General features: G+C 35.4%; 1 protein-coding gene across 1 annotated transcript in view; it reads right to left on the bottom strand.

The window, feature by feature from the left end:
* Positions 1-368: 368 nt before the first annotated feature.
* Positions 369-25,646, bottom strand: part of MEOX2 (mesenchyme homeobox 2) — a 54,087-nt gene continuing 28,809 nt past the window's right edge. Inside the window, exons 2-3 of the mRNA XM_040080201.2 lie at positions 14,219-14,391; positions 369-1,674 (exon numbers count right to left, since the gene is read on the bottom strand). Coding sequence (XP_039936135.1) covers positions 1,450-1,674; positions 14,219-14,391 — 398 coding nt within the window. The 3' untranslated portion in view covers positions 369-1,449. The remainder of the gene's footprint in view (positions 1,675-14,218; positions 14,392-25,646) is intronic.

The following is a 25,646-nucleotide window of genomic DNA, read 5'->3' as shown; positions in this document are numbered from 1 at the left end:
TTATTGAACAAAGGCATGATTAATACAAGTATGCATCCCTTCCTTATATTTATTCCCCTTCATCCAATTCCTCAAGCTTCAACAAAATAACCCTTTACATTTGCTCTAAATCTGGAAAAATGGTTGAACAGACTCTTGTTGGTTTTGGCTGAAGATATCATTAGCTGCTAGTTAAATTTGTTGCTGCTAAAGGAAAGAGTTTCCCAAATGGATCAAGGTAGAAGGTTTGTCCAGGATTAAAAGCCTAAATTTGAAAACAGCCTTGTATTGTCCCCAGATGAAGGTCCAAAAGACAGAAAAAGGGACAGAGCTGCTTAGGCAAAAATCACTTTTAGACTTCTATGAAATCACTGTAGAGAGACCAGAGTTATTTAAAAAGGATTATTTATTAAACATATTTCTTTACAAAGTACAATCATTGCATTATTTTTTTGGGTTTGGTATTTGCCTGTATGTACACAAAAGCTTATAACAGAAAATGTGTATTGATTTTACACATGGGACACAATATAGAGTTACCTTCATATTTTGATTCCTACCAACATAAGCAGTTGATACTAACTTTCAGTTTTTCTGCTGTTTTTTCAAACTGAGCATGAAGCAACAACATTTCTGCAGAGTGTCAGCATTTATCAATGTACTCAATTATGACAAAGTAGAAATGAATAATCCTTTGGCAAGTTTCCACTGAGCATGAGTGGAACATGACATTTGTGGCAGGTTACTGGACTATCCTTATGATTGTAAAAATCACTTTTTGCAGTTATAAGATAGGAAGAATTGAGGAGCTAGGTAAATTTAATAATACCCTATTAGCAGCAGTTGATAGTAAATGCAACATAAGGTTTGTTTTGTCTGTCATACAAGGATGTGTCCTAGCAGACACTATTGTATTGTTCTCTACTTGAACAAAAGTATCTGCATGTATTGTATGTCTTTGGAAAAACAAAACAAAGATATAGAGACAAAAAGCCATTTATTGTCATGAGTGACTATTGCCATCAGCTAATATGAATGCATTGCTAAAAAGTAGTGAAGACAGGAAAATGCTGTAAAGTAAATATATACAGAGTTAAAATACATTTCTTATCCACTAGATAGTGATTTTGTGGCACTGTGGTTTTCAGAATATAACATCTTTTGGGAGCAATGTAATTTTCAGTGCAAGCTTAAGCAAAAATACCTGCCCGCTGTCATAAAAACGACAAACAAATCTGGAATGTTCAAAGTAAGTTTGTCTTCCACTTCTCCACTCTTGAGGCACCTTTAAGACATGGCACTTACTGTAAACCAACTAAGAATCGAGAAAAACAGACACAATAAGCCTGAATTTTCCATAACAACGTTAAAGATCACTGCCAGAGTCACTTGTGTAAGTAAACGATGCCTGTTTAAGGCTTGCCAGCAAAGCATCTTTCCTGAGAACGGAGCTGGGACACTCTCTGTATATCATAAGTGTGCGTGCTCAGAGCTGTGGTCGCTGTCGTGGCTGTCGTCGTTGGCTAGTGAGTCCCCCGTGTGCTGGAGCCCAGCGGCGCCGATGCCGGAGAGCTCAGAGGGGAGCAGCGTGCCCTTTTTCACATTCACCAGTTCCTTCTCGCGGGCTGCTGCCCCTTGCTGGCCCCCTTTTACACGCTTCCACTTCATCCGTCTGTTCTGGAACCAAACTTTTACCTTCACAGGGGAAAGACAAAACAGGGAAATAAAGATGGGGTCACTGAAGGTAAAAATGAACTTCCTACCTGTAGCACGGCACTTGGGGATGGTATTTTTCTAATGTGCCTTTCTGTCTGGATGGTAAAGAGCTTAGCAAGCTTTCCCTGAAGATCAGGCAATTCAGTTTTGGATAGGATTTAAACACTGGGGATAATGACTGCAAGGGAGGGAAAGGGGTTACTCTAAGACAGCTGGGCTATCTGCTGCAGACAGTTCTTGTAGGAACATCTCTGAGCCCTTTAGAAAACATTAAAAAGATCACATACTCTTGAAAAACATATTAATGCCATTTGTCAGGGAGACAAAGGCAAAACGTTTCCCATCAAGGGACTGTGCAAAAGAACATACATACTGACTAACACAGAACTCCTCATCAGAGGGTAGTTACTCTACAAAGCAACATGCCTGAAAAGTTGGCGTTGCTTTCTGCTTTATTTCTGTAAGCTAGTGATGATTTTCAGGTGCAGCACTTTAAAGGTGCCTTCTTTTTTTTCTTTTTTTTTAACTTGCTGAAATATCTGAAAGACCATTTCTTGCTATAAGAGTTTAAGACTTCCCTGTCTATTTCACAAATGTATTCAAATTATTCTAGTCAACTGATCCTTTATTCTGCTACATATAACTATAGACCCTGATCAAATTTTTTTTGACAAATAAATACCCCCAAAGTCAGAAGGAAGGAATGTATAAATTTGAGTCAAAATTATCAAATAATTTCAGATAAGAATGAAAAAGAAATTCCTAACACAGAAGACTAAAAATGTATCTAAGTCACATTAAACCCCAAGATTTTACTCCAGCTGAAACTCATTTCCCCTCCTCCCCATCTCTGTATGGAAAGGGAAAAGTAAACCTAAATTATTTGCACTGCAAACCACAATATTTTTCAATAGCCAAAAGAAAAGAAAAAAAAAAAAAAAAAAAAAAGGATGTGCATAGCAGCTGTCAAATATATTAGACCAGATTAAAGGCTGATTTCAGATCAGCTTCAAGTACTGTCACTGAGAACATTATGAATAGAATATTGTTCAGTTTGATTCATTTAGAGTTAATGTTGCTGAAAAATCTTGTGTGTGTGTGTGCAACTCTTCAGATGAAGGTTCCACAGAAAAATAAACAATGCCTGCAACATTTAACTTGGAAAAAAAGCAAGAAAAAAATGCCTGCAACATTTAACTTGGAAAAAAGCAATGCTGGTATATCCTCTGCTATGTTCAGCAGAATGTGTTTCAGAGTTTTAAAAGAATCAGCAAGCAACAGGCACAGCAGGATATATTGTAGAACATGAGTAATAGAGCCACAAAAATGCTGTTTTGCTGAATCTGTCTTACACATCCAGGAAACCTCACAATTTTAAACCTTTACTATCGCTTTGAATTTTACATTAAAATTTTACTACAATTGAACTGATAGATAGCGTCACTATCTTTGTAAATGTATATAGGAAGGAAGAGAGGTTGTTTATTTTTTTGATACTAGAGAGGTTGTTTATTTTTTTAATACTCTACATTCCTGTTAAAGCCAAAGTGAGTTGTTAAAGCAAATCACATGGGAACAAAGCAAAGTGATTCCAGGTTAGTTACGAACCTTCAAGCACAGCCCATCTTTTCCTCTAGTCAACTCATCAGAGCTAAACTGCAAAGTGAAATAAGTGTAAGAGGGAAGGTATTTATTTCTGGCTGCTGTGATGCTGGAAATTACCATACTCAGGATTGGTATCAGAAGTGTCTGTGTAAACGACGTCTTCGAGAGGATACACCACTGGCAGCTTTCCAGGAGAAGTGATGTTGTTTTGTTTCATTTGGGCTTTGTTGGGTTTTTTTGGTTTTTTTTTTTGTTTTTTTTTTCAAACAGAGAAGTTTCCCTAGGAAAAGGCATTGCTCTACTTGTGCTAGATACTGTACAAGTAGATGTAGCTGCAATTATAATCTAAATATCAAAAATGATACACTTTGGATTGCACCCATTATCACAGGCTATTACCACACTTCTTATGAAATGAGGGCCAAGAGAATTCTCTTTGGTAAGAAGAAATTACAGGATTGGAGTAATTGCTAAAAGGTCCAAGCAATTCTTTGGATATTTTTATGTCTTTGAACATTCACAGAATAATTCACAGCACTCAAAGCCTAGAACCAGAGTAATAATGTATAGGAAACATGGTTTCAAGAAAAATTACTATGATACATTTGAAGTAACAGTTTCAGTGCACAACCTGGATGCAACCTACTTCAACTTACTGGAACAGGAGGCATACAGGCCTTCTGGATGCAGTCAGTTCATTTGCGGATACTTGAGAAACTGAAGCTAATACTCCTATGACCAGTCAGACACTGTCTTGGATGGGACAGGAGTGAGCAGGATGATTACTGCCTGGCTTCTGTTACAGGTGCTAATTTCTGTTCTCTCACAGACAAAACTAGTACATCTGCTAAGCTGACATTTCTTGACTGTTTTCTACTGTAATTTAAAAAATATTCTGGTTTTCATTTCTTATGACAATACATTTTGGTTCTACTTGTTATAATTCAGGCCACTTCACATAGCAGAGTTGAGAGCAGTCTGTCTCCTTGAGCATTAAACCCAAAAGACTGACCCCAGCTTCCAGGTAATGAGTAGCTGAATCCAGGCTGGGGAGTACTTCTTCACTCACATCACCAACCTTCAGATCAGCTTGTAAGATCATGCCTTAAAGCGCCTCCACCAGGGATTAGCAGAGGTCAGTATCTGCATATTAGCTGATAAAATCAGTTAAGGGATGATGACTTCCCTTTTCAAGAATAAGCACAAGATACATTTTCATATTCCTCCAAGGATCCAGCATGCAACACTACGGCTGCATGTGACCCACTGTATGGGAAACATGGCATTTGGGGAAAGTTGAGCTGAAATTACTCCAGCTATCTTTGCTTGCACCCTCTTGAATGTAGAAGGGAAACAGTAACCCTGACAATCTTATAGGAGGAAATATACTTCTGATGGACATATAGCCTTCCCATGAAGAGAAAATGGAAACAATGTTTAAAAAAAAAAAAAAAAAGAAAAAAGAGCTTTTTTTGCTTTTTATTTTATTAATTTAAATAAACTGCATCTGATTTACTTATAGAATGTAAAATAAGCAATTGACTTTTTGATATGTCAAAGATTATTCTCAAAAGCTAAAAATCATTTTTAGTGAAGTTTATCATTGGAAATATTGTGAGTTTATTTTGATGCCATTTGAAGTGTTAATGTACTGCAGAGGCTCTTATATAAGGGAATACATTATTATACATATACAAAATATTTTAAAATATATATTTATTTATGTCCTCCATTCTGAAGTATTGAAGTCCACTTTTGATCTGACTCAAAGTACACTAATGTCAATTTGAAAATTTTCATACAGCTCAACAGACTCTAAATGAAGACTTTAATGCTCATGTGCTAATAATATGAGATAGGTACCGCACTTGTTATTTCCTCTAGAGATCAAATATAGATATTGGAATTCTGAACTTCCTTTGGAGCTGAAGAGTCAGTTATAGAGGGTATAATTGTTACTGATATGTGATCCATCGACATTTTAGTAATGGAAAGGAAGTGAAGCAAACTTCGTGTGAAGTAACTCAGACCATCAGTTTATCTTCGTTCATGGAAAAATGTGCTTTTTAAACACACAACTTGTTTAAATCGCTCAGGTCTTGCATAAAACATGAATCAAATCAAAACACCCTGAGAAACATAAAGGAGAGAGGACAAAGAGATAAGACAGAAAATAAAAGGAATAGAATAGAATAGAATAGAATAGAATAGAATAGAATAGAATAGAATAGAATAGATCAAGAGTGACAGAGAGTGACTGACTAAGTGAAAGAAAATAAAGAAAAATTAAAATAAAAATTAAGGCAAGAGAAAAAAAAATCCTAACTGAAATGAACTTGATTTTTTTTTTTTTTTTTAAATTTACCCCAGTGAAAGAACTAGTAGTGGCATTTACAACTTTTGCAAAAAATTATATAGTTTAGAGAAGCTTAAAGATCTTTTGTGACAAACTTGGTAAGATTTACAAAACTTTAATGTTATTTTTCAAGGCTAAGTTAGCTCCAGCAGGGTCTTAGTGTGCTCACCACCTCCCGGAATCAGGTCCTGATTGCCTACTGTTTATTGAAATGCACTCCCTCTTCTCCACCCTTTGACTAGCACAACTTGACTGTATAGAGCAAGCAGATGTATACACAGAAAACAAAGGAAGTGACGGGAAATGAGCTATATTAAAGATGATGGTAGCGTTAACAGCTGCTTCTAAATGAGCCAGTCTATTGAGCACATCTGCTTACTGGCACGAAAGCCCTGTTTCTTTTCCCTTAGTCAACAAGTTGTTTAGCATCTGCATCTCCACATCTGATGATTAGACTGTTACTTAAGATATGAGTAAATTATTTCTCATCACGTATCTCATGATATACAAGATAAATGTTTTTGCTGTGACAAATTTATTTTAAGGCCTTCTCTTTAAGATATGAGTAAATTATTTCTCATCATCGCATATCTCCTGATGCACAAGATAAATGCTTTCGCTGTGACCAATTTATTTTAAGGTCTGCTCCGTAGGAATCATAGGAGGGGAGTCAAAACAAGGAGGTTGACATTATTAGTGTCTACATTGCCAAAATAATTATTACAAACTTATGATATATAGGTTCTTAGTAGTCTTAAGGGCCACATGATGTGCTGTGTTGCATGTGTATCTTTAATATAACTTTGTGATGTGGACATCAACAAATCCTTTTGATTAAAAATGTAAATATTTCCAAAACTTTTGATTTAATGCTCCTTCTTCAGCAGAGCGTTTCAGTCATGTAAACTTTCAGAATAGTTGACTGAAAAATTAATGACTGAATTCAAACTACTTTAGTTGCGCTATCTGCTTCCTTTATTCTTTTAAGAAAAAAATACTTTCTCTTTATAAAAGCTATTTTCTGGAAATGAAAGATTCCTAAAATCAGGTTTTCTATTCCAGGTTTTAGTGGCATGTGTCCCAAACAAAATTAAAATTTGAGGTCTGATATCTAGAGAGCCTTAAAAATTAGAAACAAGAGTGCTGTGCCAGTTGTAACTGTTCTTTTGCTTTATGGGATCTATATTTCTAAGGAAGAGTCTTTGCAGTCAGTATGCTAAAATCCATGTGTCAATACATCTAAATAATATGTCATGAAGACCAAAGTATCAAGCCTTTAAAACATTCTGTTTTGGTCAGACACTGTCCATTTTCTTTTGCTTTTATTATTTTTAAATCTTTACTTTCCTCTAATACAGACAAATGTACGAATAACAAAAAATAACCCAGAGTTTTTGAAATTAGAAGAAAAATTGAGCTTTACTTGTAAACATTCTTTGGCCTTGAAAATATTCCTGTTATTTTTAGATAGTACATTTATGCTGCCAAGTTTTAAGGAAAGTCAAACCCCTGAACTTTACAGAAATCCTTGGTGTTATACAGATGAAGCTTACCTTTTTTGCATGTATAGAGATAGTATTTTCATGATAGTTTATTCAGAAACTTATAGTAGTAAATAGAAATGTACAACCTACAAAAAAAAAATGTTCATAGAAGGAATTCCATTTTCTGTTCCAAAGAAATTCTCGTAAAACCCTCATATATATTTTAGAGATTAAAATTAGTTTAAATAAATCTTAGTATTAAATGTCTTCTTAGTTATTATAAAATATTTCCAATATCCATCACTTGAAGAAAATGGACTTATCTTTGGAAATTAATTAGTCGTACCAGAACCTTGTGATTAAAATTACTGAAGTCACCTGCTCACTTATTTAAAATTATCTGCTCCGTGTTATATTACAGAACTTTGCACTGAATGTGTAGAAGTACTTTGCAGTAGCTGTTGAGAGAAAGGGGAGGTTTTGGCAGGTGCACAAAGGACAGCTGGAGCTTTTGGCACCCAGGAAGGTGTAGGAGTGAGTTCTGGTTTATCGTTACATGAAAGTCAGTTGAGATTTCGGTACTGCTTAGGTGATACATTCTCCTTTCTACCTCCCACGTTTGAGCAGGGATGGAATAGACATTATATTTCAGAGGACAGCAGTGATAGCAGTACTTCATTCCAGTTTCAGAAATCTTTGGGAACACTCAGTTTACCTCCCTCTACTCCATCCAAAGAACAGTTGCCTTCTCCACCAATGGTCTCCAAAATTGATTTCATGATCAAACAGCTAAACCTCCTGAATAAAAACCTCTCGAAGGCAGATTTTTCAGTTAACATATCTTAAGCAGAAACCCGTACACTATTTCAGGTACCTTCCTCTTACTGGCTTGTTTTACACAATCTAAGGATGTACTTTTTTGTGAAATTAGTCTTTCCTTTTTTTTGGAAAAAAAAATCTGCAGGGCTGCTGCTAAAACTCCCTCTACCTTATTCTCCTGTAATACATCTTTTTAGAGCCTACTTTCATCCATTTCTTTATATATGTATAGTACCTAAAGGGGGCTTACGAGGACGGAGAGGGACTTTTGATAAGGGCATGTAGTGATAGGACAATGGGGAGTGGTTTTAAGACGAAGTAGGGTAGGTTTAGATTACATATTAGGAAGAAATTCTCTACTGTGAGGCTGAGGTTGCCCAGAGAGGTTGTGAACTCTCCATTCCCGCAAATGTTCAAAACTGGAATGGATGGGGATCTGGGCAACTTGGTCTAGCGAAATGTTCCCCGCCCATGGCAGAGCAGTTGGAACTAGATGATCTTTAAGGTACTCTAACCCAAACAATTCCATGATTCTATGATTGTGTGATTCCAAATCTACAAAATAAGCAAGTGGTGGAAAACTAATTAGTGGGGAAGATGATCTTTAGGTAAACTTCCCTCTTCTTTGTCTAAGCATTTACCTCCATGGATTACTCACATGTAGAGTATTTTACTTCATGATAAAAAAATTGTAATGTGCATCACTTTGCACCCATTTTGCACTGATCAACATTTCTCAGTGGCCTGCATAAAAAATATCTCTTTTATTCTACATGTTCTTTTTTAACTCTCCAAAATCATTGGTTCTCCACTGATTTCTTCTATTTCTTAAAGTGACTACCAATTAAAAATTTAAATGACAAATTCAAATTACACTCTCTTGCTAAACAGTTGACAGAAGAAGGCACAGCTTTCTCAACTTGAATCTAAGAAAGGGAAGGGGTAGGTAATGGTGGTGCCTCACACACTTTGTAAAAGCAGCTGTATGAGCTGCTAATATTCCTGTCCATATCACATATGCTTCTTGGCACAGGCAGAGGTATCTCCCCACCTCGTACCTCTGGGTGTTTCTCTGCAGGTATAGGGTCAATTCACAACTAACAGCTTGAAGTTCTTGGATCTTTGCATATGAACTGCTTGTTTGAATTCAATCAATACTGAAAATTAAATATGCTGATTGAATTTTTGCCATGTGATTTTTTAAAAATAATTATTGTACAAATCTAAATTATGCACAAATTATAACTAAGTTTTCTAGCTGCATTCTTTCCTGAGAAAGAACAGAGGTAGCAGAGTAAGTCTTACTGCAGGTATTTATATTGCTCAAGACAAATATCAAAGTTTTATTTTATTAAGAGTTTTACTTTAAAAACCAAAAAATCTAGAGGATTTCAAGCCACACAAACTCATTATTATAGTGTGGATAGACTGTGCTTAACAAATGAAAAGTGTGGAATGAGCAGCTGCCTTTCAGAGAAGATTTGACAGCATGACAGACAGGGTCAAGCCTGTCCTATCAATACTGTTTGATTTTGATTTTTGTTTGAAAATATTCAACACCTAACCTCAGAAAACTAGCTTCCTAAAGAAGAAAACTACTTATGCCATGTAATGTATGAAGAGACATTTATAGTTCCAGAGGCTGTGCAGAACAAACATGATGGAGGAATACTGAACTCCCTGTTTTCTTGCCTGGGTGACCAAGTGAAGTCACTCTTACCTTACCAGTGAAGTCTAAAAAATGCAGTGATAAGTTTCCCTGGACCTTTGTAATGCTGAGAAGTATTTTAATCAAGTCATTTGTGATGAAGCTTTGAGATAACTAGGTCTGGAGAAAAAATTTCTAGCGGTAAACTTCATGTAGTATTAGCATGGTCTTAACAATGCAGTGCTACAGTGTGGTACTATACCAAAGTGTAATTTAAATAATAGTGCTGCTTGCTTCCATTTCTGGCAGAAAAAGGCATCACAAAACTTCTTTCTTTGTGACTCATTCCATGTTGGTACCATATGCATGGAAGTCAAACACTTAACACAAAAGCATTCTTCATTTGGACAAAATTTTGTCCTTTGCCTATGCAAAATCGATGGCTTTAGGCCTTTTATAAATGATTGGTAGCTTCTAGACAGATATTGAAAATTAAAGTTGAGAAGAAATGAACCTCTCATTGCCATCAGCAGAATTTAATCTGACTAGGTGGGATTTTCCGTTTATGTTGGCAAACCGAAGCATTACATATTTGGACTGTTTATTCCGGTAACCTTAGCTAGCCTGAAGAACTGCAACATTACTCTTTTGATTAGCTCCATGCAAAAAGATCTTGCGAGATGGAAAGATCTCCTACTCTTTCTATATTTGGCAGGATCAACTCCATAAAAATGTCCATTTTGCCACTCCTCTGATACCCCACTGCAGCTGCTTCCTCCCCTCTTCCCACAGTGAGATATTAAAAAGTCTGCATGGAACCTTCTCCAAGTTTATCTGGAGGTACAAAAAAGCAAAGAATGTGCTTGTCAAGGTTACAAATATCTAGGGAGCTCAGATACTTTTTTAGTCTAACTAGCTCTTCAAAATACAATGGAGGCCTGCCAGCTGAAAATTATTAAGTGCTGCCTGATCTGGGATTGTGAGTGCACTCTATAGGAGAGGGAGCAAGAATTATATGTACCTATATTTCTGGAATACTTACAATACCATAATAGAGCCATCCTACCACCAGATGTGCTTGTAATGCTCTCAAAGTGCACTCTTAATATCTAGGCAATTGAGGCACTTATTTCATTTCATCCTCCTGTCCTGTAACTCAGGTTTCCTTTTAGGGAGTGAGAGGATTATTTCCTTCTCCTGAGCCATATGTTATTAGAGATTTTTTTTCAGTATTATTTTTTGTGAAATGGCCTTCCATAAGTCATTTATGTTTGAACTGATCTTGTAAATTATTTCAAAAGTCAAATGAAGCCTTACTTTGATTACTGCAGAAAGCTTTAATACCCTTATACAGCTTTTTAAATATGGTTAGACATATGTTTTTTTCTACAGCTTGTTTAAATGCCAGAAAGGTAATTATGAAGTGTTAGTTGGTCAGTGCCTCTTTTAATCTGTGGCGTATGGTAGAAATTATCACTATAGTCAAGAGGAAGGTAGAGATTTTTTAAGATAATAGGCTCCATGATTTATCTCACGTCTTGGGAAATAACTGAAAGTTGTAGCTTTAGGATGACCCAACAATACCTTCCCCAGATTATTTTGTTTTTTCTTCTGTCTCTGAATAATGCATGTAATTTTTTAAAAATCCTAGTCAAAAAATAATGCTGAACAAATAATTCCATCAGGGGTTAGGTCTGGTCTCAAACCTATTTTCCAAGCAGATACATTAGTTCACCCAACAGCCACCGCTACTTTTTTGCCATTGTAATATCTCAAGCAAGTTTCAATTATCTGTATGCAAATTCAGTGTTTCATGAGAGATCAAGAAATCTCCCAACACCAAGAGGCCTACAGCATGTGATGACATCAAGGCTATCACTTGTGTGTTCACTTATTTCAAACAAAGGAACTATCACTACTTTCAAACAAAGGAACTATCAACCATTGCAATTTCTGCAATGCAGCTTTGGGGAAAAATACTAAAGAAAAACAGTTCAGCAAGCAGCAATTTTCTAAAAATGCCACCTCATGGGAAAAGGCGGGGGGGGGGGGGGGGTGATGGATAATTCCATCAATACATTTTAGATCATTTTTTTGCACTGTTTAAATAGGTATCAAATATGATCTCCTCTGTAGGGATGGCTAGTTTAAAAAAAAAGTAGTAACACTAATAAGAATGAAAATAAGTGCTGTTATCTCACTCAAGAGTAATGATTCATTTTGGTAATGATGGAAAGACAGGTCCTGAAGGAGAGTTCCCTCTCTTAACAGGAGAGAAAAGACATATTAATGTCACACCACGCTCACCCTGAAGTACATTTTTAAGTCACTGGAGGAATACTGATGTAAAACAAGTATGCAAGAAGAGCCAAGTCTTTTGATTTATGGCATTCAGCTTTTGAAGTCTGCCATATACCATGGAAACCCATACCCAGATCCATGCTATTTACACCATTTTTCCATCAAAGCATATTTGGTTTAAAAGAGACATTTTAATTTTACAACATTGCTTGGCTTAGTATGATTCAGGAACTGAAAAATATGTCCAGAATTTCCCCTCAGGTTTCATTTTTTGATTAACAATACAGTTTTTATGCTTTTTGTTTGTTTCTTTCTTTCTTCTCCTCCTTCTTTCAGACCATTTTACTGTGGGAAGATACAGAACTGGATTCTATCAAACTAAAAATCTTAATGCTTTCATTTTCTAAGGTGGTGTTAAACAGGAAGGCAGGAAGGAAAGAAGGGAGTTATCTCTAGGAGCTCAGTTGTCACTCTGTGATAATCTGGAAAAGCAGAGAAGGATCAGATTACATAATTAAATAGACTAATTACAATCCTATAGAAATTATCATAATAATCAGCAGAATGTTTAAAACTGATGCTTTGTGACAGCTGGAGAACAGCAAGTACTGCCATGACTTAAATAAATTCTCTGTGCTTATGTAGTTGGGGTGCCTTTTCTCCTCCAAAAACAATATTCAATATTTATCTGTCCCTTTTCAATACGCTAAATGATTTTAGATTAACTATTTCCTTCAGGATAGTGAACTCTCTCTTCATTGCTTTTTACTACTCAGCATGATCTTTGAAGAAAAGAATATAGAATTTATTAGGGAGAACACTTAAATTCTAGGCTGAATTCACCATTATTAAATATAGGGATAGATCCAGCTGGCTGATTCATGTCAAATTGTCCAGCAGATATTTTTTAAAATTTATTTATCATTGTTCAGTTTCATGATGACTGTATCTTTGTCACCAAGACAAGAATTCATTCCTTCTCCCCTTAGCTGTCAAATCAGGTGTGAATCTAAATAGAATAGGCAGTGGAAATTTAAAAAGGCAAAATTTTATCCATTGTGTGATACATAATGATGTACTTCACAAATGTAACTACTGTACTTAAGTAACTGAAAATTACCCCAGTGAAACCTGGTTATGTAGTAAAATCAAACAAGAAATTGCTGTGGTTTTTTTGAAAAGTTTGAAGGCACAGCCATCCTCTAGAAACTTTCATGGCAAAAAGCTGTTGCATTTGCTTTTGTGAGTAAATGTTCTTTTTTTTTTTTTTTTTTTTTTTTTAAGAAAAGGCTGGATTTGATATATATACCTACCACAGGTGTTAATGAAACTCAAGAAAATTGCAAATCTTCTTATATGTAGACTTCACAAATCGTTATGCTATTTTGATACCTACTTTTAACCAAGTCTAAAGCAATCCCTCTGCCTATATTGATTCCTGAAAAAAGAATGACTATCAGTGGGCAAAAGCTTTCCATTTTAATATTAAAACTCTAGGAAATATTTCATCAAATTTTGTGTGTACTTGAGGCCAATATTATAAACCTTACTAAACCACATTTTACAAATGCGTACATTGATGTAATTATTATTTGAAATGTGATTTCACCACCTATTTAGTGTATAGAGATGAGATCCTGAAATATTTTAATACATGTGTAACATGGATATTTCCATTAGAAATCAATGTGACAACATGCATGATGAAACTTAAGCACATGCACAAGTGTTTCCTGGACCAGGCTTTGGTGAGCAGGAAACCAATAACAGTGATAAGAAATTCCATCATCTCTGCTTTCACAGAGCAGGGTAAGATAAAGGGGTTTAAAATGCCTGTATCCCAGTTTTGCTGGCGTTCCCATTTTTGCTGCCATCTGGAAACAGGATGTTCAGAAACTCTGCATTAATGGCCACAGCATATACTTAATAGACTGAACCAAGATGCTCATATTTGTTGCTTGCAGGCAAACCAACTACTTGCGTATACAGTGTTTGGGACCTACCCCCTCTTCAATGAAATCAGTGTGGCCTGATTAGAAAAGACATGCACCCATCTAACAGATCTATTACTCGTGCTTTTATCTTCCGACTCTGTCTAATAGATGAAATTAATCTGTAAGTGTTACATATAAAAGTATAAATTAAATTCATGGCTGAAAGATAATAAATTTATATAATTTTGCCAAAAACATTCAATTTGATATATCAACATAAATATTAGCATTATAAAAAGGAGCTTTACTGTGAGGAACTACTAATCACTGGTATGTATTGGGCAGGCATTTAAAGTCCATTATTTTTCATCAGTACCTGTCTTTCAGTGAGGTCAAGATTTACTGCTATCTCATATCGTCTCAGCCTGGTCAAATAGTTATGATGGGCAAATTCTGCTTCTAGCTCTCTGATTTGCTCCTTGGTGAAAGCCGTCCTTTCCTTCCTGGGTTTACTGTTGACCTCTGTCTTGTAGTTTCCTTCTTGAGAATCTGGGAAAAAAAAAAAAAAAAAAGTAAAAATAGCTTTAATGACACGTGTACAGCTAAATAGAAAACAAACCCAAAGACAACAATAAGCTGAAGTTACATTCTTCAAACTTTCTTTTCTCTGAAACACACCCTTGCTTTCATTCCAATGGATCATTCGCTGTAAATCAGGAAAGCAGAAGTAATTCTGGCAGACTTGAGCTGCTGCTTCCATTCACACCTATCAAACTTTAGCTTAAAACCTTGCAGTGTTTCATTTTCTAACAATTCTCTGAAGAATTTCTACAAAGCTTCAATTCCTTCCCACTGTTGGCAACACACATCCAACCAGTACAGGATATGTATCATTTGATTACTATACAATGAGTAATACTTCAAGAATCTCTCTCTCCTATCATTTCGCTAATACCTTAAGCCAAAGCTGTTTTACAGCAGACAGTTTAAGGTTTAGTGCAGTTGCAGTTTCAGGGAAAGCTAACAGACAAAGCATAGGAAATTGAACATACGTCAAAAAAAGAAGTTGGTGAGAATGTCCCATGGGATTTTCTCCGACTTATGCTATGGTGCAGGTAGGAACATTTTGGCACAGCTGGTATCAGTATAGGAAATTTTCTACCACTGAAGCTCATTACCTAAGGAATACTTTGGCCACAATCAGAGGAGCTTTGCTGAAAGTTTCATTATCATCCTCATAATTCCTTTTACTATCTGAAACAGGTTTATTTGGTCCTGACCCAAAGTGCTAAACTCAGTAGCTCAGTGACAGTCATTCTATTGCTGTCAGTGAAGTCAGTTTAAATAAATGAATGTTCAAACTATAAGGAAAAAAAAAAATAGAGAGTGGAAAGAATAAAGAAGGAAAGAATAATAATAATAAAAAAAAAAGACCAGACATTTGTAAGTTTGGGTATGATACAACACCTATAAATCCAAAATTAGCAGTATTGTACAATCACTATGAGTATCATTAGTCAAATTCTGGCTTCACAAACCATCTTAAAAATGTCACAGATTAATTCACACTTCAGCTGCTGATTTAAAATAGAAACGTGCATCAACATCCAAATGAACTGGCTCACAAGAAAATCTCTCCCTGGGACTCTGTGTCAGATGAATCATTGGCATCTCTGAGCCTGTCCAACTGGCCAGTGAGTCTGGTTTCAAATTTACATTTTATAAAGATATAAGAATATTTTCACTTTTTTGTCAGTCACTGTCACTTGTAAGGGAACTCTGGGGGTTTTTGTGGGTTGTTTTTTTTGTTTGTTTGTTTGTTTGTTTTTAATGAGAACTGTTGACGCTTGACTCATTGCTATAGTGATTATTTTAAAATGTTTTAAAGCTAGTGGCTGCATATCACCAAACCTCTACTTTTCCTCACATGACATACAGAACATCACTTCAAATGTGAAGTGTAGTGCTGGCTGTGTGACCGAGGGTATCCACCAAAGTTGTTAAGTGAATCTGGGAGTTGTTCAGCCACAAGTGGAGTAGGGATGTCCTAGGGTAGGACCACATTAGATGGCAGGTCCATTGACAATAGTGTGGGCCAAAGGACCTTTTCCAAATTCAACATAGAAAACTTGGTATTTCAAAACTACCTTACACCTAGAAATTCACATTTCTTCCTTTATACTAGTAGGCAAACTAGAGTCACTGTTAACTTCTCTCCAAGATTTTCTGTTTCAGGAACATGCGCATTTTTTTGTTTTGTTTTTTTTCCTTTAAATTTCCTTGTCTGCCATCCCATCATAATGCCCAAATACTAGTAGATTACCTAAATTTAAATGCTTAAATCCCTATATCCCCATTCCATTGAATCACTGAAGAGAGATACCTGAATCATTATTCTTGCCATTTTGGCTTACCATTCTTATACTGCCAGATGTGTTTCATACAGGTTTGAAAGCACATCGGTGTGCATAGTCCTTATCTGCAGCATGACACAGACAAGAATTTCATGCCAGTAATTTCTAAAGTACTCTTGTAACTGTCCTGGTCATCCTGTGCCTGCGCGAGGCCATGAGCCAAGAAGTCTTCCCATGTCAGTGCTTGCTGTAAGAAAGATCTGTGTCTCACAGTTTTCTGGACTAGAGGTTGCGTCGTTAAATTAAAAATAATGTTCCTACATATGACACTGATACCATATTGAAAATTAAGGACTAGAAATGAACACATAAGTCTGGATACACAACAGAAAGAGGGGTCAAGGCTATAAAACCTTGGTAGCTACTTCAATTGTGAATATTTGAAGGGAAAAATATCAGGACTACCCATCCAAACATCTCTCAGGAAGATTCTGATCTCTGTAAGTGACTGAGACTTATAACATGAGGAATTTTTGCAAGCAGATGGTTCCATGAGGAAAACAGTTTTGCTATACAGAAGTAAATGCTTTTTCTTAACATTCAGAGCCAATGGTTCTTAGGATACTTAGGGAAGGGGAGGAATATTCGGATAGGAAAAGGGAAATATAGCTGCATGAGTAGAATATGTCCATCATCTTTGCCAATAGAGAGGAATCAGAATGGATATCAATGTTAGCCCACACAGATCCCATTCATATATAAGCATTCTTGGATTATTGGTTAACTAGACATTCCTTCCATTGCTGGAAACTACCTTTAATTCAATGCTGGATTATAAATGCCTGACAGCCATACTTTTTTCAGCAGTAAGAGTCCACCAGCTGACTGACATAGTGGAAAAGTTGCAGGGTTTTATTTGTTTTTGAGAATATCATTGATTGGATCTGTAATAACTGAAATATACTAAAAAAGGTGTGGTATATTCAAACACTTCTGAAAGCAGAAGTTGGAGAGGTACACAAACCTGGGACAGGTACAGAAAGCTGACTTCCTCTCAATGCTGAGGTTAATGCAACAGAGCAACTGGAATCCCAGGAAATCTGTTTCAACAAAAATACGGCTAGCAAGACAATGGCATTTTGTTTAATACATTTGAGATATTGAAAATATATCTAAAAAGATACTTAAATGGATGTTAGTTAGGTGATCATGAATCTCTTGTTTGCATTTGACTTGCTCGCTGCAGTGGTGCTGTGGTTCATGTATAGGTGGTCTTTTATGTCCTATTCATGTTGTACTGCTTGGACTTTTACTTTTAAAATTCTGGGTTGTTGTTTTAATTTCCAAGGAGAAAGAAGTTAGGTTTACTAATCAGTCGGGGTTTTTTTAACAGTCTCTATAAAGCCAAGACTGGGAACTCCCATCTCTTTCTGACCTTCAGGACTCTGTTCATATCACCTGACTAGCTTCTTTTTGGTGGAAAATGGGTGGGAGACTTGGAAGAGATTCTTGGCAGAACTCACATCAGCCTACATCTGTTTTGCAGCTGTTGCAACTAAGGCAAGAAAAAGGTCCCAAGAACCTTAGTTTTCTTCTACTGGCTACATCTTGTGCCAAGTGGTAGGTGTAGAGGCACAGAACAAAGCCTAGGGGGAACTCAGTTAGACTACTTACCTCTCAAAAGGCACACATAAAATACATACAGATGGTACAAACCACTTGATGAAAAATACAGTAATCTCTGTTGTCTGTCTTCTGCCAGACAAATTCTGGCACACTTTCAGAAGATGTAGCCTACATGCAGGTATTTGTACCTTATCAGTCTCTCTTTTGGAAACCTTTGTTCTTTGGATGTCAAGTAATGTAGGCAGTTAAACACTGCTTTGAGGGATGCAGGTCATGCCTTTTCTTAGAACTAGTGTTTTTATCACTTTTCAAAAACTCCAGGCAGCATCTTTAATGTCTCCTGTTAGACAAAAATGCTTGTTGGTAACTGATGTAAGAAGGTTCCATTTGGAAAGACATTCAGAGTTATATATGGCTATTCCACAAATCTTTGAAGACTTAGATTTTTGCCAAGTTTAATAACCGCTCAAGATTTATTAAAAAAAAAAAAAATCCTAATCGCACTATTCCCCACCCTCTAAAGTTATTTCTGCTTTACTTTAAGGAAAGCTTTGTTCTTAATCCCGATATCTGTATTTTCCCACCAGAGTTTGTATTTTCTTCTCTCTACATCAAGAGCTGAAGCATGCCAAGCAAACACAGGATCAAACTCCTATGTGTAGAATATGAACACTGATAATTTTGATGGTTTTACTTCTGATACATGCCTAGAGAAAAAAAAAAAAAAAAAAAAAAAAAAAAAAAAAAAAAAAAAAAAAAAAAAAAGACATCACAGAACGCGGAAAGAGACTGGTGGGGATGTCTGTGGTACAAAGATTTGCTAGTAACCAGATAGGGTCAGAATCAAAGGTAAAAAGGGTAAGAAACACCTATTTTTTTTCTTGGATTAGTTCACCAACTGACATACATTCATTTTTAGACAGAAATGAACATACAGTTAATACCAGTAATGTAAATCCCCAGAAAAAAGTTTTCAAAAATCAATCAGATTGCTGGTGTTATATTGGTAGTTACAGAAGGTTTTCAGATCCTGACATCCACTCTGAGAGTGAGTAGTAGTAATAACCACTAATGATTTGTGACAAAAAGGGCGTAAGAATTTCACCTTTATTGTTCAGTATTCAGATTTTCAACTTTCACTAACAATTTCCAACACTTACCCTTGAAAAGCACCTTGCACCAGCAAACTATTTCTAAATGTATTTAACAATTTATAGTAAAGTTGGATAAATTAAATGTTTTAACTGTATATCTTCCTATAAATGATGATCAAGTGTTTGCAGAAAACAACTACTACACAGGTATCTACTTAAAAATGAAGCAATCTATGCAAAGTAGTAAAAGCAAAAATCTTGCTACTTCTGGGTAGTTTAATATTGAGTGAAAGAGTATTTCTTACAAACATAAATCTTTGACATTTGTTTAAATAACTAATATGCAACAAAAGCTTCTAGAAATCAAAAGAACACAATAATTATATGTGATTCAATTCAAAATGCTTGCTTACTTTTTTCTTTTGAGATGTGAGCAATATGAACTAAGGGAAAAGTAGCAAGGAGATGGTGCAAAGGTCTCCATATGGTTCCTATTTTTTTGCCAGAAACTACATGTGAGAGCAAGATTTACCCAGAAAGTCGCTTTCAGACATTTTTGACATTAATACAGAATATGATGAAGTTTTTATATTACTTTTTTTTTTTTTTTAGTTTTCAATTCAAAGTTGCTCAGAATTAATATGAAAACTTACCCTGCATCCAAAACACTGCTCTTTGCTTTACAGGATCATAAGTTAAATCCTTACTCCCTACTTTTGTGTATAATCTTTGTACAAAAGAAAAAAAAAAAAGTCTACATATCTATATTTATTTTGATGCACCTCCTCCTATTTGCACCAAATATTGCAGACTTTATTAATCTATTATTGTTTCATAATTTTTCCTTCTCTTCACAGTCATTTAAATAATGCTCTTAAAAGATTTTGCCTAGTGAAAAAGTACACTTCCAGATCACTGAAGACCTTCAGTCTGAGTGCCTCTTTTAAGAATGTCATTAAAAGTATTTCTGGAGCTGCAATTCACTAAATATTGAAAGAAAAGCATCATTATTTGCATAACTCACAACTCTTCATGCGCAAGTGGGCAAAACTGCACAGTAGCACAAGTACGATGTCAAAACTACATGAATCCTTCTTTTCAGTCTAATGAAAGCAAACTTTTGTTTGCTTATTGAGTTAATGCTTTCTAATAGTCTGTGACAATTAACAATTTAAAACAGTCAAAAAAACCACTGACCTATCACAGCAAAACCTGTGGGTATTCTGAAAGACACTGTATACTGTCCTAAACCATTACCTACTAGCTGTTGCTGCCATAATTTTGTTATTATTACCTGCTCAAAGTAAAAACCTAGGAATTATACTGCAGTATTGGAAACATTGATCCATAACACTGTAGCAGCTAGTGCTGCAGGTTCTTGAAGATACCTCTGCTTAGAAAGATATTTTACCTTCTAACTGTGTACAGGTTACTGCTTCTTCAAGCCATGCAGCTATGGAAGACAACATATCTATTGTCTCATATGAGTAATTACCCTAGAGAGTAGATCTTCATGTGGAAGACACTACTCTGGCCAAAGTGTGTGCATAATCACAGCTTATTATAGGAATGGAGACACAGGATTTATCTGAAAATAACTTTACAGGCTGAATTTTGATACAACATTTTATCCACTGGGACTGACAATTCCCGTTTTCAGACACATTCTGCAGATACATCTCTTACATGCAGCATCAAATAACACATGTGCTGGATTTTTGCCTTTTTACCAAATGAGTTTTATAATTTGCTTTCATGTAGAGGAGCTTTACTAAATGATGTTGAGACCTGCCAGGACCATCTCCCCAGTGATTAGAAGTGAATCTCCCAGAGTAGAAGCTAACCTATAAAATTAAACCAAAAGATTTTTCCAGACAGAAGCCTCTTTGAACAAAGATCAACAAGTGAAGAAAACTTCACTAGTTGAGAGAGAAGTTTATATGATTTCTCTTTTTTTTTGAATCTCACCTCCTAGACATTTCCCACAGGTACTCTTTCCAATCAAGAGGAAGAGAATAAAAGTGAAGAGCAACCAAACCCACCCCAAACACTGTGCATACCTCAGTCATCATCATTCTCATAATTCTGATCAAAGTTCTTCCCTGGAGAGGAGCTGTATCAGAACTCTGAGAAGGCATTGAAATATTCCTTTTGGCTCTACATTATTGTATAAAAATATTTGGGAAAATAGATCTTCTCTGCTAAGATAGTATTTGAAAGATCTAAAGCACTAGAAACTGTAGGGAAGTGGTTGCTTGAGAAAAGAGTGTAAGACACACAGAACTTACTTAGATAATCCCTTCTCAACGAGTCTTACCTCCATAAAATGATAGGTTGTAGTTTTTTAGCTTAGCTTTGTAAATCAGAGACCCCTGTCCAGCCAGAAATACTAAGCAGTGGCTTGGAACTCAGGTTTAACAAAAAACCGTATATAACTCACATTAAAAAGAAAAAAAAAAAAGAAGAAGCCTAAAATACTTAAGTGATAAAAAAATGCTCTATGAATCATTTCATCCTTTGGCCAGTAAGCTTTTTAGCTTTTTGACAAAATGCTTTCTCTCAAGTATGCGTAGATTTGCCTATTTAGGCAAAATATAGTTGTGGTTACTCCACTTTATATGACATAAATGCTATACATCTACCTTAAAATATTGCCATCAAAAACTGAAATATGTGTAAGGAATAAAAAAAAATGTTGCAGTGACTTGCTTCTAAGAAAGTCACCAGTAATATACCAAAATACACCAGGATGCTTCCTGCATGTGCTACCTAGAATTCAAACATCATGAAAACAGATACATTATTTTTTTCTCTGTAAAGCCAGACTGCTGCCTCTTAGTGTATTAGAATCCAAATCACAGCAGGATGGGAACATACATTAAGTGATGCATTTTACAAACCTTTCTTTATCTATTAACTTCTTTATGCAAATGGATATTAGTTTTATGTGCTTTCACACTGGCATTGAAAGTCCTTTATATTTAAGCAGCAGTACATTCCAATGCAAAAGTAGCCATGTTTGCTTCCCAGATGGCAGTCAGCACTTGATAATAATTCTCTTGCTTGGTAAGCGCAGACCTTGTGGATACTATTCTTTCAATCAGTGAGTAAAACTTTTTTTAATGTGGTTACTTAGTTACTCCATGGAAAGATGTCAATTATTTAATTTTCTGCTACTACTATAATAAATCTGCATCGTGAAATTCCAAACATATTTCTAATAAACAATTGTGTTCTACCTATAAGCAAATAGGCTTCAAATATTTTGCAGAAATCAAGGTGTAATTTGATTACAGACTTCACCCAGTGTTAAGCCTAGAGCTCTTTCTCCCATAGCTGGTGTGCTAGAGATAGGCAGTGCCATTGCCTCCACTCCTCCCTCACACGCAAGACCTTATATTAGAAAAAAGTAAAAGCCAGAATCTATAGCAATTCTTGTAGGTCCTACAAGAGACCACATCATTGTACCTTCACTAGAGCAAATGGCCTAGAAGAGTATGCCCTCTGGGCCAGTTTCTTAGGAAAGGCCCAGTTCTTCCCCAAATTACACTGAGCAAACTGGAGAAGCTCAAGAATTTCAATGGACTCTCTTCTCAACCACAAGGATATCGGAGCTGATTTTGCTCCCATTATAAATACCAGTTTGTGTAGGATCATGAGAAATATAGAGTTGAATAAAGAAGAGTATTTTCTTAGGTTCCTTCATATATGATTTTTTTTTTTAAACATACAGACTGAACTTACAAAGTTACGCTGACCTATATGTTTGCTTTTTAAAAAAAGTTTCTAACTTAACCTTCTGTCTGAACAAAAAAATAGATACTTTTCACATAAGCCAAAGAATCAAGGATTTTAGTTTTCCATACTTAGCAATAAAAGTTGAAACATTTTACAGCAGTTTAATACAGTTTCTTGAGGACTCCATATTGCCTAACTCGCTCATCTTTTCAAAGCTTCAGGATACAGTTACACAAAGGAAAATATAAATGGGTACCAACAATTCCACTTTAACTCTTTCTAAGAATTATTTTGCTGCTACAGGAAACAGGAAGCCATTTCACAGTGGTATTTTTAATGTAATTCTTCCACATGTGTTACACTACCTAATTTTTTTTCCCCATTCATCATGAAACAGATTTATTTGGGACCCCTTAGTGATGTAGTGAAAATTTTATATATGTTGAACATATGACAGAAAAAAAGCAGTGTCTGGAGCAAATCTAACATCCAATACTTCTGTTTAATCCTATGTTAGTGTGCCCTTTCTCTATTTTTTTTTTTTTTTTAATTCAATCTGCTTGAAATGTTTTTACTCTTTCTAAACCCTGTAATTTTTAAACACCCATAACTGGCCTCTGAAATGTATGTAGCACCTTGCAGAGCTGCAGGATCACAAATCACCTTCCATTTCACAGTCTTGATGAGTGTCACAACCCCTACAAGCAATTCCATGTGGTCATTCTGTGCCTTAGTGGCTGTCCCTATTGGACAAGGCTCAGCTAGTGTGGCATTACAGCTTTCAGCATGAGGCACCAATGTAATCTCTGTCTGGGTCTTTAAGAAATATAGATTTCTGTGCAAATGTATTTGCTTGCATATGTTTTAGTGACATGTTTTGTAAATCTTATTGTCCCTCAGAAAGCATTAAAATTAAGCCAACAGGCCCAGCTGTGCTCGTAACCTACCTGAGCAGATATCCAGACTTTTTCAAAACAGAAAAACACACACACATAGTCTCGTACCCAATAGGATTGCTTTTCTGGGTGTCTTCTATTATTTCATCACAGTTTACAACACTGTGCTGAGGTATAACACCAACTATAAAACTGGAAAAACAGTGAAAAGTACTTTCCCACATAAAATTAAATTGAATTACCTGTCTTTCAGGAAAAGCCAAAATCAAAAGGGTTGTAAAATAATTTTTTTCAGATGTTTTAACTATTTATACCATTGGCATTCCAACCATGAAAGTTTCATTTTTCACTTAAAACTATTACTGTCTGTTAATATGAGATAGAAACCCTCCTAATGACTGCTTTGGAAGTTCTGAATATCAGCTGGTTCTGAATATCAGCTGATTTACCCTAATAGTTCCCCTATTTAGCACCAAGCCACATTTTCCTTTCTTTTTTATCGAATTACTATCGTAAGTGGCAGAATCCTTTAAAAACACCCAAAGGATTTGTCATGTTTGGTGCTTACATAATTTCATTTTCAACCTATAGTATAATTGTTAAGGATGGAAAAATGCTCACATAATTAAACTGAAAACCCAAAATATTTCTCCAAATAGTATATTGGGTGAAGGAAATAAATTTGTAAAAGAAATAAAGTCTAGCTAATAATGCAAGTTTAATTTTTCTTCTAGATATATTCTAGATATATTTTACTATATGTTTTAAAGTCTGGGCTTTTTGATGACTATTTTTTCTTGATTGCTAACAATCAGTGTACATAGTTAAAGCCTGTCGTTCATAAATGAAGGCTTTGGCAGAGTACAGTTTAAAAACCCCTTCAACTTTCATGTGAGCAAAAGGTGTAGCATTAATTTTTTTGGAGGCCTTCCTATATTTTAAGATTAGTGTGCAAGAAAATACTATATATACCAAAGGGGGAGTCACTTCAGGTATGGGTTCAGGTAAAGCTTTTGAGATGGCAAACTTTTAAGCTATTCTTGTACTGCTCCCTTTTGCATGATATAGTGGGACTATAGTTACAGTAACTGAAAATTAAAAACCTTCTTTTAACTTTAAAAATGGTTCTACTACTTCCAAAGGAGTTGATATTCTCTACAAAGTCTTAATTTTCTATTTAGAAAATATTGCAACAGGGACTGATTCTGAAAACATGTCAGTGTGTATGCAAAGTTCTGGTCTCAAGTGAGCCCATTGCTAATACACACTAAAAAAACAAAAACAAAAAAACAAACTAACAAACAAACATACAAAAAAACACAACCCAAATGCATACAATAATTAAATCCCATACCCACAGTATTTTAGTCAAATTAAAAGGTTTTTTTTTTTCTCCAGCTTTATTTCTTAACTCCTTGTCAGTAATGCAAAGTCTTTCTGTGATCACTAAACTCATGCAAAAGTAAAAATTTTAAAACTTTTGTTTTCTCCAATCAGGAGACCATTTGGCAAACAAATGTTAAATAATAGAGCCTGGCTCTTCCATCACTCACCTCCCACAGCTTGCTGCCTACAAGCTGGAGAATAAAGGCCTTCCTGGTAAAGTACTGTGCTAATGAAGTATTCTGACAGTGCATGTCAAAGCTTAGTAAATCCTATATATTTTTTACAATCCTAGACAGTATTTGTTTTACTCTTTTAAAAAAAGCTCATTTTGAATACCTACCTCTACGGGGATAAGAAAATTTTTAAAAAATCATAAATATTGAAGGTAAAAGTTGGATAGGTGTAACTTTTTTTCATCCTAGAAACTGTACACCAAAAATAAATTAAAAGGTTATTTAATTGTACGATTAAAACATTTCAAATCAGTACCCACATTCTCTTACGTGATACCTCCAGTAACAACTGGCAGTTGGATGTAACATATTGTCTTGCCTTTTGACTTTGGTAAGTGCTGAACTACATCTTTCTAGGAAATTAAAATTGGTGTTACATTTCTTTGCTCTTCTTCCCATCCATATAACATAGGGTTGGATATCTGCAGTAAGAGTAGACACAATACTTGAGATTATCAAATCCCAGAAACAGGGGGA

The sequence above is a fragment of the Hirundo rustica genome, chromosome 1 (genome assembly GCF_015227805.2).
Source record: "Hirundo rustica isolate bHirRus1 chromosome 1, bHirRus1.pri.v3, whole genome shotgun sequence".
Lineage (NCBI taxonomy): Eukaryota > Metazoa > Chordata > Aves > Passeriformes > Hirundinidae > Hirundo > Hirundo rustica.
The sequence above is the reverse complement of the archived record's forward strand: the minus strand, read 5'-3'. Positions and strand labels throughout refer to the sequence as shown.